Source organism: Polistes fuscatus, unplaced genomic scaffold (assembly GCF_010416935.1).
Source record: "Polistes fuscatus isolate 324 unplaced genomic scaffold, CU_Pfus_HIC Scaffold5, whole genome shotgun sequence".
Lineage (NCBI taxonomy): Eukaryota > Metazoa > Arthropoda > Insecta > Hymenoptera > Vespidae > Polistes > Polistes fuscatus.
This window is the reverse complement of record NW_025113129.1, coordinates 9,902,758-9,925,524: the sequence shown is the minus strand read 5'-3', so window position 1 is coordinate 9,925,524 and position 22,767 is coordinate 9,902,758. Positions and strand designations below refer to the sequence as shown.

At 41.0% G+C, this 22,767-nt stretch overlaps 1 protein-coding gene across 6 annotated transcripts in view; it reads left to right on the top strand.

Annotated features, from left to right (window-relative positions):
* LOC122522066 (protein sickie) overlaps nt 1-22,767 on the top strand; it is a 96,144-nt gene that overhangs the window by 53,367 nt on the left and 20,010 nt on the right. For 4 of the 6 annotated variants that reach the window (XM_043642863.1, XM_043642861.1, XM_043642862.1 and 1 more), the window contains 10 exons: nt 1,752-1,915; nt 11,669-11,822; nt 11,881-13,543; nt 13,684-14,072; nt 17,782-18,073; nt 20,312-20,647; nt 20,747-20,998; nt 21,077-21,491; nt 21,773-21,914; nt 22,237-22,263. In XM_043642863.1, coding sequence (XP_043498798.1) covers nt 1,752-1,915; nt 11,669-11,822; nt 11,881-13,543; nt 13,684-14,072; nt 17,782-18,073; nt 20,312-20,647; nt 20,747-20,998; nt 21,077-21,491; nt 21,773-21,914; nt 22,237-22,263 — 3,834 coding nt within the window. Of the gene's footprint in view, nt 1-1,751; nt 1,916-8,424; nt 8,603-11,668; nt 11,823-11,880; nt 13,544-13,683; nt 14,073-17,781; nt 18,074-20,311; nt 20,648-20,746; nt 20,999-21,076; nt 21,492-21,772; nt 21,915-22,236; nt 22,264-22,767 lie in introns of those variants that run through there. The other 2 variants (XM_043642864.1, XM_043642860.1) reach the window with 2 other exon arrangements.

Sequence of the window (22,767 nt, the reverse complement as noted above, 5' to 3'; positions counted from 1 at the left end):
TTTATCATTTCAAAACAAATCTCCGTTATATGTTTTTTTTTCTTTTTTTTAATGAATCTTGAACGTAAAAAACATTTTCTCATTTTCTTCTTCGCATTATTTTCTGAGCTAATTATCCCATTAGACAAAACTTTGAAGAGAATAGAAATACTAAAATAAACAATAGTGGTGCAGTAATTTACTTTTTTTATTCGAATAACATTTTGCAAAGCTACAAAACGCATTATAAGGAATGTAGGAGCGCGGAAAAAGAGAAACGGAGAGAGAGAGAGAGAGAGACGCGCGTGAGCATATTGCCTTGGGGTTCTTTTAAATTAAAACGCATCGAGAACTGTAGTAGGACATTACGACATTGCGAACAAATTCTTTCAACGCTCGACAAAGGGAAAATTTCATTTGGAAACATTTTCACGATCGTTCCTTATTCCTCTTATTAAATTGAAATTGAAGAAAATGATATGCAATTAAAATGAAAATTAATGGTGCATCATATTCAAGGAAGCAATTCATAGAATGAAGTTATATAAAGTGAGTTATTCTAATTAAATTGGAGCACGATGTTTTGTATGTTGGACGTCTATCCAACGATGATGGCCAAGGAAATAACGTTGTCGTTATGAACATTTGAATATAATGAATATATTTAGCTTTAGAGATGATGAATTAAAAAAAAAAGCATTCGTTCTAATTTCGAGGATAATCAGTCTAATAAAAAGAAATAATTAAGTGGAGAACAAAGAACAATGATCGTCCGTTCGGGCCTGGATTCGATCGTCTTGTCGTAACAAAGTCCAACGAATAGCTTATCTGGTCCGTTGAGGGTGAAAAACAACGACGAAGCTTCGTTATAATAGCATCATCCGGCGTAGGTAGCTAAACGGCTCGGTTTTCCTAGAAGCACTCGGTCTTTTTTTTTTTTCTCGAGATTATCTAAATTTATCTCTCGAGAGCTGAAACGCAACGTGCAACACCCGCTTTCTCTCTTTCTCTCTCTCTCTCTCTTAGACTCACTTCTCCTTCGTGTGCTTTCTCCGTCGTCGTCATTATCGTCTCTTCTCGTCGCAAAACTGGACTCTCGTAAAACCGGCCTTCGTTGCTGTCTCCTATCACCAGCAATTATCCCCAATATCTCGCATGGTTTACCGTTGCACCGTTCCGCACCGAGCAATTCGATGAATTAGACCGATCGAACGACTCTGCGATCGACAGGGTGTGACGATATACGTCTCTCCTTACGTAAACCTACCTTTCCTTCCAACAGATTCAGCCAAGCTCGGATAAATCTTTTTGGATTTGGCATTGAGTATCGTGTTACCGTAATAAAGTGTCTATCTCTTAATACAATCTATTATTTCCTAGTAGAAATAAGGGAAATATTTCTCGAATCGAATTGGTCGATTCGAGGAACATTTGTACGAATCCGCAGGAGGGTGTCCTCGATGTCTGCGAGTAGAAAGAATGCGCAAGGTGTGTCCCTGCCACGAATGTTTCTCGACTACGTGGGTGTCCGATATGCGTTAGCTTTTCATGGTGGCTCGTAAATTAGGCTCGCGCGTAAAGCGAGAAATAAGAATAGAAGTTTGGTGTCAAGAACGTACTTGTCCCAAGAGATATGCGAGATGAGTCTCGGTGCCGAATGTGTAATCACTACCAAGCGTCCACAAAACAAAAACATCACTAAAAATATAACTTTATTTACAAATTTTGGAAGAACCGATTGTAAAATATTTTGTTGAATTTCCATCTGTCAGATTACCATCACCGTACAACAAACAATCGGGTGTCGGTGGTTGTGCTGGGGTTGGTCCAGGGAGTGCCACGAGCATACCCTTACCTGCGACGGTGGCTGCAACGAGACGATGTCCTCCAGACAAAGTAAGACCAGTTCCAACTCCCACGCATCAGTCTCCTCTCGGTAAGTTTATCTATTTCTGTTTATCTTACTTTCCTCTTTTGCACTCTTATCTTGTCTATCACCCTCTATAACATCGCCATACAATGGGGATCATTATTCACGAGAGTCGGAATTATTCTCGGTTTTTTTCGAAAATCCACTTTCGACTAAATAACGAGAACGCGATATAGGATTCCCGATGAGAGGAGGGTTAAAACAAAGGCACGTTAGCGCGTTGCCACTTGACTGGTCAGCCGCAAGAAGAGCACCTTAAATATCATCGAGCTTGAAGCAGTAACGGCATGGGCATGGCAAGGTGAAAGCCTGCTATGAAATAAAAGGCACCAGGAAAGCCGCAGAGAAAGAAAGAGAGAGAATAAGGAGGGAGTAGAGAGGGAAAGGAAGGAGAGGGAGAAGGTAGAGAAAAGGGAAGAAGACCAACGAGATCATATTTTCTTTCTCTTTCTTCCCTCCTCTTTTTTTTTTCGTCGACCCTTCTTCATCCTATTCGCGCAAGCTGCTTTTAATGGAAAGTCATTAGCAGCTGACTCCATCCAACGGTTACTACGGGCGAGAGATATCGTTCGAGCATGCTCTCTTGATGTTGACGGCTCGTCTGGTTGCTTCTCCGACTCGTCTCTTCCGTCAACAGGCTTCTCGTTTCACGATATTCTCTCTCTTTCTCTTTCTCTCTTTCTCTTTCCCTCTCTTGACTCGCATGTTCATCTCTATCATCTCTTTTGCATTAACTGTCAGTCGATAGAACAGATCTTCATGGATCTTTAAATGAAACGCAATTTTTGATGATCCTACTATCAATTTTCTGTCTATCAAGGGGTCAAGAAAAAATCGTTCGTCTCGATAACGTTAATTAGATATCGAATATTAAGTTAGCAAAAGTTAGTAGAGTTAAGAAGAGGCCACTAACCATAGAGCCTACGAATGGCTTTTAGCAACCCCTTGCGCGTTTCTGGCTGCTGCAGGCAAACGTTCGGACCACCATGGAAACCGGCTATAGGGAGTTACGGGGGTACGCGAGAGAGATTCGTCCTCTTCTTTAAATATATGGACTCTCACGTACTCCGATCGTTTTGCGACTACTGCCTGCACGTGCTATATTTTGTGTGTATCTGCGTGCGCGCGCGCGCACGCTTACGTTTGCGTTCCCCCATCTCGACTCGTTGCGTTGCTTAGCCCATACGCACTGGAGATATTACCTACATCCATTGTGTAGGTGAACGAACGTTCGTAGGTAGTTGGTACTCGCAGGAGAGAGAGAAATGGGGTGGCACCCCATACTTTATACTTTACCCTCGACTCCCACGTTTCCAGGGCACCCATGGCCAGATGTGCAGGCCGATTTACAGTGGTACTCAATTCTCTCCTTTCTCTCTCTCTCTCTCTCTCTCTTATTCATATCCGTGATAAATCGATTCGTTCCAGATCATTGATCGTGTAATAACCGATAAGGATGAGCTCGTCTTTAAGATGCACGTATTATACCGGGGATAGATCTATTTCTCATTGTTCAAGTTGGAAACAGGGAATATATGATGAAATCATAATACCCGCGAATTCTCTGATCCTTTGTTTACGTGGTTGAGCGTCTCTATGAGAGCCAAGGCTTTAAGGGGATGCGGCTATGCCGATGTAGCTCTATCAAAGTGCGCGTGCCTAGCCCCTTCCAAGAGAACTCTAGATACGGCAAAACGGAGAATGCGTTTTGCTTCGAAATAGACCCACGGCCTTTCTAGCAAGAGAATATAATAGAGAGAAGCGCACGCGCGGTATCTCGGTTACCCGTCGATTGCACCTCGTGTACCTCATTTCCTACATATACGGATTATTTCACCGACGGACCAACCATATTTTTGTCCTCATCTTCTTCTTCTTCTCCCTTTCATCTAGTTTTCTTTGCTACTTTGCTGAACATTTTCCCTAGCCTGTCAATGAATCTCTCTAATCTGTGAAGTGATTTTTGAAAAATGATCTTTGCCGCAGGTTTTGAAAAAAAAAATAAAAACATTCGTATCGGACTTCAAAAGAAAGTAACTTTGCCCAAGCCTGTAATACAAAATAACCCTTTAACCCCCAGCCAACGCATCGTTCCGGATTCGAAAGTAAGCTATTCGTTGACCTCGAAACAGAACACGCGACGGACAGCTAACATAGGATAACTCCTTTGAGGAGTGTTAAAGAAAAAGTCGGGTCCCGAAGACCGAATGCAAACTCATCGCGTGACAGCCGTTTATTTTAATCAACCTGACGCCAAGCATAAATACATATATTTACGCTTGTACGCGCGTAGACGTAAATGCGAGATATATTTTTATCAAAAATCATTAGGACCGTTTTATTTTCGAATAAATTTAAATCAGATTAGATAAAATGTTATTAAAGCGAGAGAAATCATTTTTATCTCGTAAGATACTACGAGAACGAGATGCTCTGCTCTGCTCTTTGATGCTGATCAAAACTTTTCATCCATGAACCACTACCACCATCATCACCACCATTTGAGTTAGCCCGTATATGTAGATGTGAATATGCGTGAATGAAGGAAAAAAAAAAGAGAGAAGAAAGAAAGATCGGGTTTGGTAGAGATTCGTTGTGATCTCACCTTAAGCTCGGTAATCCTATAGGAATCTACTCTGAAGAAAGAAACGCCAAGGGGAGAAAATGTGCTGGCGTATCCGTCCGCGATATAAACTGTCTTTCGTTGGTTCCTTCTTTCCGTGCAAACGGGGCATGGTGGAAAAGAAAAAGAAAAAAGAAAACAAGAAATAGGGAGGAAAGAAGGCCAAGAAAGACAACGAGAGAAAATTCAAGTCGTGAAATCACGAACGCGGGCACACGTAAGACTCGCAACCGGTCTTTAACCCCAAAAAGCGAACGAGGAATATCAGTGATTCTCACCTCTCGTGATAAAACCTACCGCAAGTTAGGAAGAAATGAGAAGCGAATAAAATGATTGTATTGCAATCCTGTCTCGCATTTTTGTTTGTTTCTGTTGTATTAGATATGAATACCGTATACTATTGTAAACTTTAAATATTGACAGTAAAATTCGTATGACCGATGATAGGATGGTGATCACAAGACAGTTTTAAAACAACATTACTTTCGGGTAAAATAATTTCCAATAAAATTGAATCAACATCAAACGAATTGACGGGATTAATCTTTTCAATCGATATTCAATGATTATCGATTTAGTATAAAAACGATAAAGAACCACTGACCGAATGTTCAGCGACCCTTAAATCTTGCTCTCTCTTCCTCCCTCGTTTTCTTCAAACACGCACACAAGCGCACAGACACACACACACATACACATAGAACTATTCTTTTTCTCTCGGGGTGTTCCTTTCTCTCTTCCTTTCTCCCTTTTTCATATAGGTTAAAAATACTACCCTACACTAATTTTTCCTCTACCGGTTTGGTGCTACAGGTTTCGAGAATCTTACTGGCGATGATTCGTTCTCGCTGGGCGTGCAAAGGAAAAAAAGGAAAAGGAAGTCGACTCGCGACACGAGAAGAGAGAGAAAAGTCAGGGTCGAAGTAACTTTTAGCGCGAAATACGGACTGCGACCGGTTGCCTTGGTTTTACAGGATGATTCAAAAATACTGCATAAATATCGCGTTTATTATTAGCTTTTCGTTTCCTTTTAACGATTCTAAACTTTCTTTCATCTTTTTCCTTCAATCGATATCAGTAAGATCATCGCACGAAGGTGTATTTGTTAAAAAATTATTTTTGTTTCGATTTTAACGACAGTAAACAAGTGTATTGAAAATAAATCTGTCTCATTGATATAATAATAATAATAATAATAATTGAATAACAATAATACAATTATACGTCTGCAGATGATATCAAATTCGCGCTTCAATATGCGAATGCACGTATACGTTATTAAATAGCAAGTCTCCGACATTGAAGTTCGTATAGTGCAATGGTATAAAACGACAGGTGATGGTGGTAGTGGTGATGGTAGTGTTGGTGGTACATCGTCGTTGGTACCGAGGACATCGAGACCGCATATGCAATGTAATTTGTGTCTTTAGAAAAGCGCTTTCCACCCCGTCTACCACCCTCGACGCTTCGCTTCTTTGTCCGACTATCGCGCGTTGAAATATCATCGTCGCGCTACTACGTATCGAAGGGTCGCGGAAAGGATAAACAAGAGAAAGAGAAAGGGAGAGACAAGATGCTCGAAAAAAGAGAAAAAAAAGGGGGGGTTCAGTCGTGTCTATGGAAATTTTATTCACTACGAATCCTTTCTCTATCTTTCTCTTCCTATATATATTTCCTGATTCAAGAGTAAGAAGAATAGGCAGAATCATTTGCTCGTTATCTCTTCAAATTAGAAACTTTTATTGAATTGCACGGAAAGAAAATTCGTGTCGATTGAAATTTTGATTATTCATAAATGTTTCGTTAAATTGTTAAGAACGTTCTCGGTAATTTCAATGCTTTCCTTTTCCGTTTAATCCAATAGAATGCATTGCGAATTGTTACCGAGTAATTTACGACACATTGTTGGGGAGGTGAGAGTATAAACTAAAATTACTGAAACATGGTAAGAATTTAATTTTCGTAAATAGGAAAAATGATAATGAGAATGTCTAATTTGTAAATGAAAGTCAAAGGGGGGTCCGTTCGAAATGGTTGAATGAATTGTAAAGAGTCTTTGAAAGGTCCAGAAGATGAAATACGCGGTATCAGTCGACTCGGTCGTCGATCGGTTTGGATTTGGAACGTAGGCAGAGCATGCGCGTAATACTTCCGCGTCTCTTTTCAACCTGGGACTCCTGTGTATATACCTGCGTATATACCGTAAATGTATGTATAATACGTTCATAGCTACGCTTAATCTCGTTGGCCGAGATGTACCGTCGCGACACGCGCACCCACACGTTTCCGCTTTTTAAGGACACACCATGTCGTCTCTTTGGTTATAACGAACTCCTCATGCGCTCCTCGTGTGAGGATAAACGAGCCGTCGGAAATTATAAAGTCAGTTTCTTCGCGACGCGACACGCGAGCACAGGTGTGCGCTGAGAAGAACTATTCACCCGTTTAATATCTACACGAATCTAACTTCAATTTTTTTCCTCTTACTTTTACTCGTCTTCGTCATCTTTCTTTCTTTCTTTCTTTCTTTCTTTCTTTCTTTACTTTTTATTTTATTTCTTACAGTCACGTGTAATGATAACGGTTATTATTATTTCATAATTACGTCATTGTCATTAGTAAACAAAACATTGACGACAAGTGCCATCACACGCATATATATATATATATCTCAAGTACGTAATTTCAATAGAATATTATCACATTAGATAGAAATGTATGCACACGCAAATAAAGCTTGTTATTTTTCTTTATGCTCATTTATAATATATCATCTTGTTTTATTTTATGCCAAGCTTAAAATATATTTGTATAATTAATTATTTCGTAATATAACATTTTTCTTCTCTCACAAAAGAAACATATTAATACTGAAAAAAAAAAGAAAAAGGTAATATGTGGCGAGTAGTATAACCCAAGAGAAAAAATATGTACCAGAGTTTTAATGAATATTTTTCCCTATCAACATTCATCCGTGTAATTTGCGAGTTCGTGACCCTCTTCACATCGGTCTCGACCCAAACGGATCTTCAAGTTCTATCCTTCGCGGTCCGTAACTATTTAATTAAGTACGCAAACAAAGCGACCGCTTGCTTTTCTCCATGGTCTCTATCACGGATAAGATTGCGGACAGGTGGAGATTTTATCGGAGTTACTTTGATACGTGTAAATACGTGTACGCATGGGAATAGGCAAGAATTTTGATATATCATAATATACACGCATACGTTTTCTTTTTCTACTTCCTCTACATATACATCTATCTATATGGTATAAAGTATATTTGCTAGGCGGACAGCAGGAGTGTTGAACGGCGGAAAATGGTGACGCTAAGAGAAAATAACGGTGGTACGAGGTGAGGGCCAAAAAGAACTGACTGAATATCCCTTCCTTGTCTTCTCCTCTTGGCATCCCTCTTCGTGTCCCATTCTATATCTTTCTCTCTCTCTCTCTTGTCCATATAATACCATGTACATGCTCTCAGTCTCTAACTCTTTATCTTTTTTCTTTATACATGCGTGTACTGTCGGTCTCTCTCTCTCTTCCATTTCGTTTTCCATCGGCTTTTTTCCACCCTCTCACTTACTTGCTCGGTCGCATCGAGACACACAGGTACTCTCCTAGCAGCGTCGTTCTGCGATCCGCGTCGAGGGCCTCCGCGTGGTTTTTACACGGCTTATAGACGTCGTGCTTGGCTTTCGTCGATGTCGACGACAACTACAAGGAAAAACACGAGCAACGTGTGTTCCCTCTTTCTCTTTCTCCTTTTCTTTCTTTCTCTCCCTCTCTCTCTCTCTCTCTTTCGAGAGAGAGAGCAAAGCTTTCGCGATTTCCTCCGTCATCGTCAAATTTCCAAGCAGTCGTTCGCCGAACGTCAGCTCGTTCATGATCCCGTGGGAAAAAGGAAATGTTTTGCGTACGATTCGTACGCGAGAGGAACGTTCGCGAGGGTGGTGGTGGTGGTGGTGGAACGTCGACGTCGACGACGACGACGACGACGACGACGACGACGATGACGAGGACGCTGGCAACGGTTCGCTTTCTTCCTCAACAACACGAACTCGAGCCCGGTGAGCGAGTACTACCAACATATGTATATATGCTTGTCTTTTTCTTCTAACAACCGAGGGCCTTCTTGTCTTGTGTACCTACCACTAAATTCTTTTTCCTTCTCTTTCTCTTACTCCTTCTTTTTCTATTTCTTTCCTCCTTTATTCCTATTTATCTTTTTCCTCCAGACTCAAGGAGTCTCTTTGACATCGTTGTCATTATACAGAAATGGGTATCATCGAGATAACTAAAGGACTAATCACGAATGAAAAAATTCTTTGTCTTTTTTTTTTTTCTTTTTTCTCACTGTCAATGCAAATACGTATATATGTTTAACACAGTATTTCGACTTTATTTTATTGTATTGTTCTTTTTCTTTTTGTATTAAATGATTATAGATAGATATTCGTAGACATATCTAAAAAAGAAAAATATTAGCTCGGAATTATTTTAATCCTCTTAATATTTTCTACCGCCAAAAAAGGATCAACCGCACTTTGTTTCGGTCCTTCCTCTTGGGAAGAGGATATGGATTATATCGAGCTAATCCTTCGAAACAAGTTTGAGTATGTCAACATAAGAAATGGAAAAGAAGGGAAAAACAGATAGCAAGATGCTCAACGGATGTGTTCGACTGTTCGATGGGTGAGTCACGATCGTCAATGTGACACCCTTCAGGACTTTGCTTCGAATCCCTCGGGAGAAAATGAGATAGAAACAGATAGAGATAGAGAAAGAGAGAAAGAGAGAGAGTGGCGAGAAACGGACGCTTTGTCGAAACAACCCTCGTGCTAATTCCTATTGACGGCCGCACGTGCGTGAGCTCCTCTGACAATGAGAGGAAAGAAAAAACGCATCTGACCGAGCCCACATCGAAATTAAATTGATTTTTTGAAGAAAAGCAAACCGACCAAGGGCTGGACCTGTTTTACTCATCTTTGCGATAAAGAAGAATACTTTTTCTAAGGGGATTATCAATTTATATACCTCAATGCATTAGGTTGGTCAATATCTTCGTAGAGTCTTTTCTAAGTAAATAATACGATAGAAACTTATTGACCAATCCTAATGCATCGAGGTATATATATATATATATTGTTTTATTGATTAACTTTATACATGAATGGGTTGATAAATTTTGAACATAACAGAGAAATAACTTTTTTTATTCTTAAAGAAATTATAATCTTTTTGTTGGGAGTTTAGGTTTTTGTGAAAAAGAAATTTGATGAAAATGCCAGATCGTTATTGTAAATATTCGTAACATTTTATTAAAAGAAACATTGAAACGAATACTTAATGTTAGTATAATCGAAGATCAGATAGTCGATTAACCGATAATAAGTTCTTCCTCGAAAAAAGGGGCTTAGTCATCGAGTTATCGAGTCGTCGTCCAAACTGTAGAGAATACGTAATGTGCCTGTCTGACTACGTGCCTGTTGAAACGAGAAATAGAGTATAAGGGCTCTTCTAATCCTTGATACCGGTTCGTTGTAGGATAATCGTACTAGGGAGAATATACTTAGTAGTCAGTGGTAACGTGACTCCTCGGTTCAACGTTTGTTAAAACTGATAAGACAGATGTATGTCTCCTTGATAACGAAAACAGTAAGCAAACTTGTAGACAATTTGTACGAGAATGTTTAATACCATTTTGAAAAAATACTTATAAGAGAGACGTGCACGTGCACTTTCAATGACGTCCATGAATATTCAACAATTATTTGATCATAATCGTTCCTGATCAATCAATATTGTTTTGTTACGAATCTAATTGTTAACGAATAATAGACGTCTTGTTTGTTGAAAGGAAATTCGAAGAAATATATAAAAGAAAAATAATTCCACACTCGGATGTGTGTTTGTGTGCGCGCGCGCGCGTGTGTGTGTGTATGTGTGTGTGTGTGTGTGTGGAGAAATTCGTTTCCCTTATCGAGTGCTTCTCAAATATACCGTTCGGCAGTAAAGGGTTCGCGAGACTAACTCGTGCTTAATGCGCTTCACGGCTTCTTATGAGGATCACGGTCAAGCAGCACGTTACGTGAATGAGATCATGCATACGTTTTGAACTTCGAGGAAAAAGTCATATGCATCATCACTTGTAAATTTATTTGAAAAAACACGAATCGAGTAATTTTCGAATCTTTTCTTTTTTTATTCTTTTAATATCTTTTTTACGCTAGAACTCATACAACGCAAACTAAGCAACTTTGAGGAAAATTGAGAAGCAAGATGGAAGCACGGTCAGCAAGTAACGTCTTGATAAAGCAGAAACTATTTTCGCGCGATTATTACGCTCGAGTGTTCCTCAAATAGAGATGCTCGTTAAATTACGATTTCATATCGTAAGGTTTGCAATCGGTCGATTAGCTAAATCCATGGTTAATATTACTCATTGCTGATGCCTCCTGCTTGACGCTGCTGTTTATTATTTCGCCTTCCGCTTACTCCGCTCAATTTGGAGTTTTATAACGGGATGGAAAGTTTATAATAACGGTCGGCGAATGTTTACTATCGAAGGAAATCTCATCGCGATAGACATGCATCCCCCCTTCCCCCCTCCTACCCCCCAGGCGATCGATAACGTTTGAAATATCTGCATGCGCGGCCGATGGTACCTATCTACGAGCATGTATAAATATGAACCGCGGAGGTTTATTTCGTCTACCCGAGAGTTACCATCAAGAATTACATACAACACAACCGGACGAGCCTGTAAAACGACCTCGAACGATCTGTTCGACACGATTTTCAACAATCAAAGTTTATAGTTGTCTATATTAATTATTATTCTAATCATTATTTTATACAAAATGATAATTTAAATAAGTTTTATTCGAAGAGTACAATTACATCAATTGTGTGCGTATCAATGAGTACTTGGCTAAGAAGTTATCATCGTTTTATCGAATCGTAAAACAGAGAAAAAGTGAGGTCGCCAACTATCGTTTAAATTAATTACGCGCCGAGACTAAACTGGATAACACTGGCAGACATTGTAGTTACGTTTCATAGGCGAGAAATAATACCTACGTATTACAAAAAAAGAACATGAATTGTTGTTATAAAGATTTTTCATTTTTCAGGAGGTCTGAAGCAAGGGAATGGTGGTGTGGGGAGTGCAAGCAGTTCGAGGAGCACCAGTCCAAGTCAACAACAGACAACCCAGACCGGTCTGTCCTTCATTCCACAGCCCAGAAGTCAAAATACGAATCGACAAGGCACTGGCGGTACCCCAAGGTAATATAAAACGTATAGAATTAAGTGATTACAATGCATCTAAATATCTCATTTTCAGTCCTAGAACGTCAGCCGTGGGCAGACCGAGTGGTATTAGGACAACAACGCAAGCATGTCCGTATTCCAGTAGCGGAAGCTCCACGGGGCAAAACAAAAACTCTGTTCTAGACAAGTTCAAGCTCTTCAACAACAAAGATAAAAATCAAGAGAGGGGAAAGGCCACGTCGGGCGTATCGAAGCGTACGTCGAGCTCGTCCGGTTTTTCCTCGGCACGCTCGGAACACTCGGACAGTTCTACGTCGCTCTGCGATCAGAGTAAGATCCATGTTGAACCACCGAAGAGTCGGGCATTGAAATCTAAGTTACAATCGAGTAAGCAGACGACAAAGCAGGCCAGTCCGAAGACGATTAGGAAGGAACAGAATAAAACTCAGAGTAGTAAGATCGCTCGTACGAAGGCATCGATTCCGGAGAAGTTGACAGGTTATAGTAATTTGCCAGTAGACGATGTCAGAAAGGAAAGTGGAAAGATCGCGAACGTCTGTGCTAAACTACCCATGGATAAGAAGACCTCGAACTTGCAGGATTTACTGAAAAATCATTCGTCTACGCAATCACAAAAAACAAACAATCCAACGGTGACGACGCCGTCCAAACAAATCAGCCAACAAGAGAGTAAAAATATTTCTAACTCTAGTAGGAACGAATTACCGATCAAACAGACAACGCCTCGACCGAAGATGGAGCTTCCTGGGAAAATAGCAGATTCGAAAGTTCATCTGCAGGCGCTCAAGGTACCACCCAACGGAGTCAACAAAGATATGCTCATGCAAAAAAATTTGTTGGCAAACGCTAACGGAATCATATCACAAACGGATCAGGAAGATGCAAACGTTACAAATATGCGAAACAATCCCAGTCCGTTCGATCGACATACGCAGTGTATGAACCAAGCAAATCTTCCATACGAAAGGATAGTTGAAAAGGAAATAGACATTGACGTCGGTGAGTCGAATATGGAAGATCGAAAGCAGGACTCTTCGATCTCGGAAACTTTATCCGGTTCTCCATGGAAAATGCAAAACATGACGACTCGCGAAGAAGAGAAGATAATTAAGGACTCCCCGGAGGAGGAGGAAGAGGAGGAAGAGAATGTGAAAATAAACGGTTTGCCTGTTTCGAATGAGTCGACGCCTGGCTCGTCTCGAGATGATCCGAGAGGGAGATCCAACTCGGAGAACAAAGATTTGACGGTCAAGGACGAAACCATGAATCTTGAGCCACCTACTAGTCAAGTACAAAATACGAACGTCCATATACACGTATTCCCGCAAGGAAAACAAATTCTAGGCGGTCCATTTCAAGGACCAACGTTATCCGTTACCGGTCCATGTTCTAGTATTCCTAAACCAACTGCTTTGGTGAAGGGTACTTCTAAACCACCTAAAGAAAATAACGGGCCAAGCATGCCGACCCCAACTAAACTCAAGGGCGACATTTTGCATCGAGCCAAGCTCGACCCGAATACGGTCGCGATGGTGTCACCAATGCCAAGTATCTCCGATCTCATGTCTGAGAGCTCTCACAGCAATTCCAATAGCACGGGCCAGAGCAATTCTAGCGACAGCAGCGTCATTTATCGACCAAGCAGCGAAAGTGGTAGTGAAATAAAGACGATACCTAATCGAAAGATAGACACGACCTTCGAACAAATGGAAAAGGTACTTTAGCGTTATTAATCCTGATCGTCGAAGGCAAATTCTCTCACGGCAATAATTGATAAAACTTCTCTTTCTCTTCTCCCTATCTCCCTCCCTCCCTTGGTACTATCTCCTCTTCTCTCCTCTCTGTGTCTCGACAGGTTTTATCGGAAGGTTCAACGTGCGGCAGCGGGAGCGGCGGCGGTGGTGGAGGTTCGTTGGCCGACGACGAAGCCGAGATGACCGTGAAGCCTATGCAACCTCTTCTTCGTGGTTACACGCCTGGTGCCAGAGCTCTGCAGACCCTGCCGAGCAGAACGACGGCGCGACAATACACGATTCTTCATTCCTCCTCTCATCATCACGTCTCTCACGATTACGCGGACATTGACATAGCCTCGGGTTATCTCAGCGACGGCGAAGTTCTCCGAGGTGGTATGAGCGTCGGGAGTAGGACTCTCTCCGATCTTTGCGACGGTTACATGTCGGAAGGTGGTGCTTCCTTGTACGCGCGTAGGATCAATCCCGCATACGGTCACGATCGCGAGAGGTAAGCGAACAACAAGAAAGAAACAAAACAAAGAGAAACCCCTTTCTTTTATGACCATCCATTATATCTTCTATTCCATCGCAATCGGGTTGCCACTTTTCGTGCTCCTTCAGCTCTACATCTTTTAGGAAAATCAAATAATACGTCTAGTCTTGACCGAACACGATCTCCATTTACCTCGGACGGATTGCATCTCGTTATATCTCGCTTGGTCGTGCGCGCGGGCGCATCTTACGGATACGGAGAATGAGTCACGCTCTCCTCACGTCAGAGAGATAGAGAGAGAGGACTTTAAATGTTTAAATTGTCGCTTTTGTCGAGAGCACGCTTACTCCACTTCCTCCTTTTCGTCTTATTCCTCTACTCTTCTCTACACTTCTCCTCTTCTAACGTCGAAGAGAGATCGCTCGGACGCGTACTAATGGCCTTTAATTAGACGAAATTTTCGCTACTAATTTTATACACGCGTTGGTTACGCTCCGAGCAAGCTTCTCTCTCTCTCTCTTTCTCTCCCTCTCTCTTCCTTTACGACTTAGAAAAAAGAAAAAGGAAAAAAAAATAAGAGAAAGAAAGTAAAACTGACGTGTTCGTAAACGTACGAATCACTCGGGGGAAACGAAGAAACGACATCCTTTGATCTCATACACATGATGTTATATACCTATTACTTCCTCTCGTGATATATCCGTGCTAGACTTCTGTTGTCGATGAAGAAGAAGAAGAAAAGGAAAAAGAAGAAGAAGAAGAAGAAGAAGAAGTAGAGGAAGAAGAATAAGTAGAAGAAGGGAGAGGGACAAGAATTCCAAGGACAATAGAACCGTAGAATTCTATGCAATCGAGAAGGTCTCTCGTCGAATAATTCCTTCGAGTAGTGATAGAGAGGAAGAGGAATGAGAGTTTGAGAAACATGAAAACGATATCGCGTATCTCTCGTGTCTACTTGAACGCTTTTCGTTGTCTATCTATCTTTCCTTCTCTTTTTCTCTCTCTCTCTTTCTCTCTTTCTCTCTCTTTTTACGAAGAAAGAGAAAAGCCAAACTCGTGGAGGATGAAAAAGTACATATTTATCTACGGAGCAGCAAGTCGGTGAAAAGCGCTTGCGCTCAAAGCATATCCGTGCGTGAATTTCACGAGCATGCGATCGATCGACCGGCAGCACGGTCAGTGGCGCGATCTGCCAGTGAAATAGTTCAAACTAATGGTGGATTGTGGGGGGCAGCACCATCGCAGGACGGTGAGCCTGTTTTCTTCGGGGGTTGTTCTCTCTCGTGGAAGAGAGTCGTGAAACGGGAGCCACCGCAGCCGTCGTCGTCGTCGACGTCGTCGTCCTTGTCCTTCTCGTCGCGAACGAACGAACGTGCGTGCGTGTAATCCTGTAAAATAAACAATTTTTCATTAAGAAAAAAATTAATATAAACGAGACGAATCATCATTTGTTCTATTTGTTCTCTTTCTTCTTGCAACTCTCTTTCTCGTTCTCTCTGTCTTCTTTTACACACACACATACACAACGCACATACGCACGTATGTACACACACAAATTTTGTACCTATGAATCCTAACTTGTCAGGATTTTTCGCACCCCGTCTGTCAAAAATGTTACTTATACTTGATCGTCTTACGATCTCGTTCTCATTTAAATACTAATAACATTCCGTGCGCGTTCTGTGACCGGAAGGAACGTGTCTGTCTCGAAATAAAAGAGAAAGTGGATAATAGGGGGTGGTGCGCGGGGTGGGGGTAGTGGTGAGAGAACAATCTCGAGGATAGCAGACGTCTCTTGCGGCACGCCTTCCTCAGGAGTGACGGTAAATTTTCAACGATTCCCATTCCTTGCACCAATCGATTACAAAATTCTCTTAACGCAGTTACGCTTAATCGAGTTTTTAAACACAAGTGCAATACATTTGCACACACGTTTTAACACACCACGACCCATCGACCTATCGTTTCCTTTCCCCCCTTTCTTCGTCTTCTTACTTTCGCCGGGCGTTCGCTAACGCAGCATACTCTGCGTCAATATTTTCTCTTCGTCTACGAGAACCAAGCAACTTCGATCCATCAACGACCCTATCGATTTTTTCCGATGAATTTTATTTATCCAACTCAACTTCAGCCTTCTCGAATTTCGTCGTCGTATTAGTAGTCGTCTTCGTCGCGAAGGGTTTTTTCTTCACTTTTTGGCTAGGCAAGATTCAAGAAAATAAAAAGATACCCGATGCCTTCCAGATCGACGTCGCACAGTTTTCCCTTAGCCAACTTACGTTCCCTTTCTTTCCCTCTTTCTTATACGTTATTTTTTGTCCTTCATTCCTTTTTTCTGAGTTACTTTAGTATTACTACGAACATTAAAACTTGTACTTACGTTGTGCATATTTATCGATCAAGCTTTTGTCACGTCTCTCTTCCTGTTTTTTTTTGTTCCTTTCTAACTTTCTTACCATTCCGTTCTAATTTACAATTTTCAATACTCTTCAATACCTTTTGTCTGGCCTAGAAACTCTCTTTATCTATCTGTGGTATCTTTTTCTCTCGCTCTGTGACAACTTTGAGCATTCTCCAAGCAAACAATTCTAAAAGCCTCGAATACTACCTACTTTCATCGATAAACTTGTCAACGTAAACGTTATTGGAGAACGTCGACGAGAGTTTGAAAAGTTAACACTTTTGACAAAACAATTTTAGAAGCTGCCAAATTACGTCTAACCTTGAACATGTATATTTAAAGATTTGGCTTTGAAATATCACGTATGTGACAATTCCATGCATCGACGATTCATCGATATTTATTTTTAAAGGGACCCAACTAAAAGAGCTTTCAAATTATTGCTATCCAAGTAAAAAAAATGCTAACTTATTTTTTATAAATAATATTCTTGAAATAAAACGCTTTGTCATCTTAATTTTTTCCCGTATCACGATAAGTTTTTACAATTCTTGATTTATGTATGTACGATCACGCGAGAGCCGAAGAAACGAGCGATAATGAATTTTTAACGAGTACCATTCTTCGATCGTATTCGATCGTCGTGAATAGAACACAGCATTTCCTTTGGTATTCTTTTAAAGATACGAGTTTCAGCCTGTAGTGTACTTCGTGTTGCTCTTATGTACAGTACATGCAAATTAATACAATTTTGTCGGTTTTGATATACATATATACAAGAAGTATATATTAAAATTATATACATATTGCAATATACTATATATGTATATATATACGCGTGTACAACAGGTATAAGCACTATGACTTATAGTTGCCACTTAAATGGCTTCGCCGTAGCATCTAATGATCGACGTATTTCCCTCGGCTATTATATATGTATCTATTTTCTCGAATATGCAAACTTGACTACGCTGCAAGAAGAGCTGTTGTTTACACGGAAACCTTGTTAAGAAGTTTAACTGGCGTAGTATACTTTAACAGGAGTGTGCCGTCTTTCCTATCGTCGAAAGTCGCCATCTTTCCAAACATATCATACAGAAATCACGTTAAAAACAGCACCCCACAAAGATCAACAGTAAAAGAAATCTTGGTATAAATTATAAAATAAAGACGATGTTTATAGATATGTTTGAACCGCGGAAGAGTTCAAATAGAACAGACGACGACTACTTTATCTCTAATAATATCTTACGCGACTTATCGGAAAGCGATAAAACGGGATGATAAAAGAGAGGGTTTGTATGTGTACGTGTTCTCTGTCAGGTACGTAGGTGGCTCACGACGAGAATTGTCCGGGGTTAAGGAACTGGTGAGCTCACGGAGGGTGCAGAAAAGACCGTCGGCGAACGCTGTAAGATCGGATGGGGCTGGAGGAGGCTGCATCGTTGGTGGTGCTGTCGGTGGAGGTAACCTCGTTGGAGGAGCAGGAGCCCTGTTAGGTGCTTGCAGTGGTGGCAGCGACGCTTTGGCCGAACTCACCATCGAGGAGCTGGCCTCAATTCCGGCCGGAAATCACACCTCCGCCAATCACACGGGTCATTCCACTCATCACAAGGTCAGCGAACCGCCAACCTCCGCGACCTCCCTCTACTCTCTTCCTTCTTCCTTCTTCCTCCTTCCCCAGAGTACAAGCATCGTACCGATCGATATCTACCACCGAGACGCAACCAGCCCGCTGACGATCCTCAAAAATCATCCAGACTCTCCGAATCTTTTCGATACTAGCTTATCTATAACAACTCTTTGAACTTTAACGTTGAGCCTAATAGCTATTACTAGACCTAATGATTTCGAGGAAAAAGATCTAACGTAAGACTATAGTAGAAAAGGGTCCGAAGGGAAAAAGAAAAAAGGGAAAAGAAAAATCGGTGTACGAGTCGCGACTCTGATGTGAGTTATGCAGCCGGGTCACGACAGCGGCTCGACGTCGAATGAAATCGATATTTGCCAGGCGATATCATAATCGTCCTACCCGCCTTTTTCTTGTTTTCTAGTTAGATATACTTACACACGTACATCTGGTTTTTCTTGATTTTTCCATTTTCTTCGTTTTTCTTTAGAATAATTTTTTTTCTTCTTTTTCTTTTCAAACATGCAGCATACGGTAACACGAGAGGAAAGTTTTCGTGCTAGTCGACGATTTCTTTCAGCGTCAGCTTGTGTAATAAAACGTGGTGGTAGTATTTGACGTCAGGTACGGTTAGAAGTGCCGGTATCGTAAGCGTAAACGCGATCATGGTGGGGGTTTCAGAAAAAAGGGGGTGGCGAGCGATGAATCGTCGAGCGTGCGCTCGCGCGCGCTCGTCGTCCACGTTCTCGGGCAGTTAGGTTGAAACGTTGCTCCCGTACGCGTGTACGCGCATGCCGAACTCGAGAACCCGTGTGAGTCATTCATTTTTCAAGCCCAAAATTTCACACGGTGTGTAGACGCATATATATTTAAAGAAGTATCTATTCGTTCAACCTCAAAGACTATAATTATATCGTCCTTTTTTTTTTCCTCTGATCGAACATCTGACCGAACGAACCACACTGAACACTATGCAATAACACTTTCGTCGTGAACGAGTATAACAAAGAATACGAAAGACGTTTACGGACGTTCCAGACGATACGACGCCACTTTCATTGCCAATTCAGGGATCCCCCTCGAGACAATAAGCCGTCAGGCAAACGAGTACTTTGCTATAATAATCGTTAAAATCATTGGAAATTATCCTTACGGCTATTGTCGGTCAGCTATGCTGAGAAAGTAGCGATAGGAGACCTTCGGAGAAAGATCATGGTGAGTTCGTTTGTTCTTGTAATTATTGTTCGAAAAGTTCTTTTTCTTTTTTAATAATTAAGATTTCATCTAACAAGATCGCAAAGTACGCGACGATGATAACAAAGGGAAAAAATTTTCTAATGAATTTCTTGAAGAAAAATAAAGTACGTGTCGTCCTAACGTTGAGGATGTCAAAAAATAAATCTCAAGATCCGTAAAATCCAGGTGGAAAGTTGAAGAGGGTTCGTGCTAGAACCGCCGTCTCCGCAAACTCCGACGCGACCGCGTTTCTTACGACTGTAAAGTGTTCTTCGTTTATTTTCACATCAGTACCAGGGACGTAGTTCAAAGGTACTCGTCGTCTTGCGTTTATTGTTTCTCGGTCATCACGGGAGCCCATAAGATCGGCCCGGCTGCATACCACATAGCGACTACGGACGTTGAACGAAATTCAAACTTCTATGTTATTCGAAAGAATTATTACGTACGACGCCTTTTTATTTTCTTTTGATTACGAAAAAAAAATAAGAACAATGCTGCGATGGTCTAAAACAGGAGAGATAAACGATCTTTAAAAACTTGTCTCTCATTTACATTTAGATTTACATTTATTACATTCGAGTTAAACGGATTATTGCATAAATATATTCATTTAGTGTCCTAATCTACCCTATCTATGTCACGTGAGTCATTCTGCCTCGTGGATTCACCTAAAGCCAGTTAGCAAATGCGAAACGTAGTTAGGAGTAAAACGGAAAGGGAGAGGGGTCTTACTGGTTCGCTTGATATTGGGCTACCCCTCTGAATCACGTCGAGCCTTGTTTCGCGTATTCCCCTGAGCAATGTGTTTATCGTTATGAAGAGTAAATAATGCATGTAGTACGTACGTGCATGCTCGTCGCATAATCGAAACGTGCACGTACTTTAGTTTCGGCAAACTTTGCATTGCCTCTTGAATGTAAATAAAAATTTAAATATTTAAGTAATTTGATAATAGAATAAAATAGTTGTTTGTGTGTTAAACAGAAAGTGCCGGGTGGCGGTGGCGTGATCGTGGGGGGTGGCGGTAGTTCAGCCACCCCCCAAGGCGCGCAACAGAGTAACAATCTGGTATATCGTGTGGTGAGTTCGAGGCATCCCGGTAGTGGTCATCATCCTCACACGAAAAAATCCGATAGCTCCCAACAGACCGAAAGTTCGGCTTTCAAGCATCAGCAACAACAGCAGGGATCCAACGGTTCATCCAACAGTAGCTCGAACAGCCAGCAATGGAGAAAGTACATAGAAGCAGGGACAGCGAGAGAAAGAGAGAGAGACAAGGAGGGCACGCCAACAAGCCCTAGTCCCTCCAGACGATCCCAGGTATACTAAAATAGCAATATTTACTAACGGTTGCTCGTTTGCCATCAATATGGGATATTGCAAATCAAATATCCTATCTGTTTTTGATTTATTTTTTAGGATAAACATCGGAAACAGACCATGGCCGAATATGCGAATGGCGAGAAAGCACAAAAAGTTTCCTCGGGAACGTCAACCGGTAATAGCAGTAACAGTAGCGGCAGCAGCAATAAAGTCAGAGGAGTTCCTCAGAGTTTTGGATACGTGAAACGACACAGTGCTGGTACTAGTCCTAGTCCGAACGGTGTTCAGAATGGTAGCAAAGATGCGGCAACGAGAACGGCTCAAGTCAGTGCGGTTCCAAGAACGAAGGTGCGTATCCGGGTTGTCTCTAATTAAAAGAAATTTGAATTAATTCCAATCTTGTTACGGTTCGTATGGTATTCGCAGGTTAAAGTATCCGGTGGAACTCAAACATGCACTACAGAACTACAAGCAAATTCATCGAGTTCCAATCAAGGTCATCATTACAAAAGTTACAGTCTTACCGGACCAAGTGCTAGTCAACTATCTCAATCTGTTCGCGACCGTCTGATGCTCGGTTCGCAGAGTCTTCCGAAACCAGGAAGTCCCGAATTCACAGCTCTCTTTGCCGCGGCTCATTACCGTGAAAGAGGAGCTGGCGGAGGACCCGTGAACGCCTCCTTTTCACCTCGCGTCTTAAAACCCTCCGATGGAAGCCTCAGCGATACCTGTAGTAATTATGCCGCTCCTGATCTTCCAGGTTACTACACTCCCAATAGTCCTTACGCTACATCCTGGATGAGGCACAGCAATACTTATACTCCTAGTGGACGTTCGCAAGGTACATATTAAAATATTAAAACGTTTTAATAATTACAGGATATAGTAAGGAATATTGATTTAGAAAAAGATAAATTTTGAGTATACATAAAGTGACGAGGTTTGACAATTTAGGTTACAAGAAGTAGGTTGACCAATATGTATTTATTCATTACTAAATAGAAATCAATATTCTTCTGTACTCAACGGTATTAAATTAGGTAAATTAGGATTTGCATATCGTTATCGTAATATGCATCACGCTTGTAAATGCGATGTGATCGATTCAATGCTTACTCATAGGTATGGGATTATGCGAAGCCGACAGTGTAGAATCTCTAGGATCGCATAGAGCAAGCTTAACTCATGCTCGACTGCTGATGCATCAGAGGGACTCTACGGGATCACCAGCTCCGCCGAGACTGAATAGGAGTAATTCAATTAGGTGAGCAAACAATTTCTTTCTTTCTTTCTAGTCGCGTGTCATCTTTTTCTTTCGTTATCTTTTATAGTCCGATCCAAATAAAGAATTAAATCGATCGTTCATGTATTTAGTTGCATGCATAGAAATTAGTAAGATAAAAGTGATTTAGAAAAACGCGTCTAATCGATTTTTCATATTATTATTGATAGGTTTATTTTTTCATGACTTAATATATTATAATAATCGGTCTTGGCTTTCTTCGAATTATTCAATAATTATTGCCACGAAAGTGAATTGTTCGTTACAATGAAAAATAACGCTGAAATATTTGATACCGTTTTAGCCATCTACGGGACAGGACATTTCCAAGGTAGTGCGACTATCCAGTACATCATATACATTCGTCCGCCCTGCCTTCGGTGCATAACTTAATCCTCTCCTCATCGTGCGCGCTACTATCGTAGACACGAGTTTACAATGGTTTGACGAGAAAAATGAAAATATGTGTGCTCGTACAGAGAAAGGATTAAAAAATGCAAATTCGTACGGATCACACACGTTGGATAGATTTACGGATCGGACTACTTGCCTAAATCACTTCAAATAGCTTTGTCATTATAATCAATTAAACTTATTCATCAAAAATTACATCTGTTATTTGTAAGCATTCTAAAGAAGATATTCGTAGTGATCGATGGCAAGGGGTTCAGCTTACATAAGAGACTACACCTGCATCTAATAATGTATATATTATCTATATAGATATTCGTTAATCGTTTATCAAACGTAACACACGTCTTTCCCAAGTGCAGCGCATTATTGGCCGATTATTGTTAATCCGAGTATATTCGTCTCGTCTTTTGTATCTCGTATT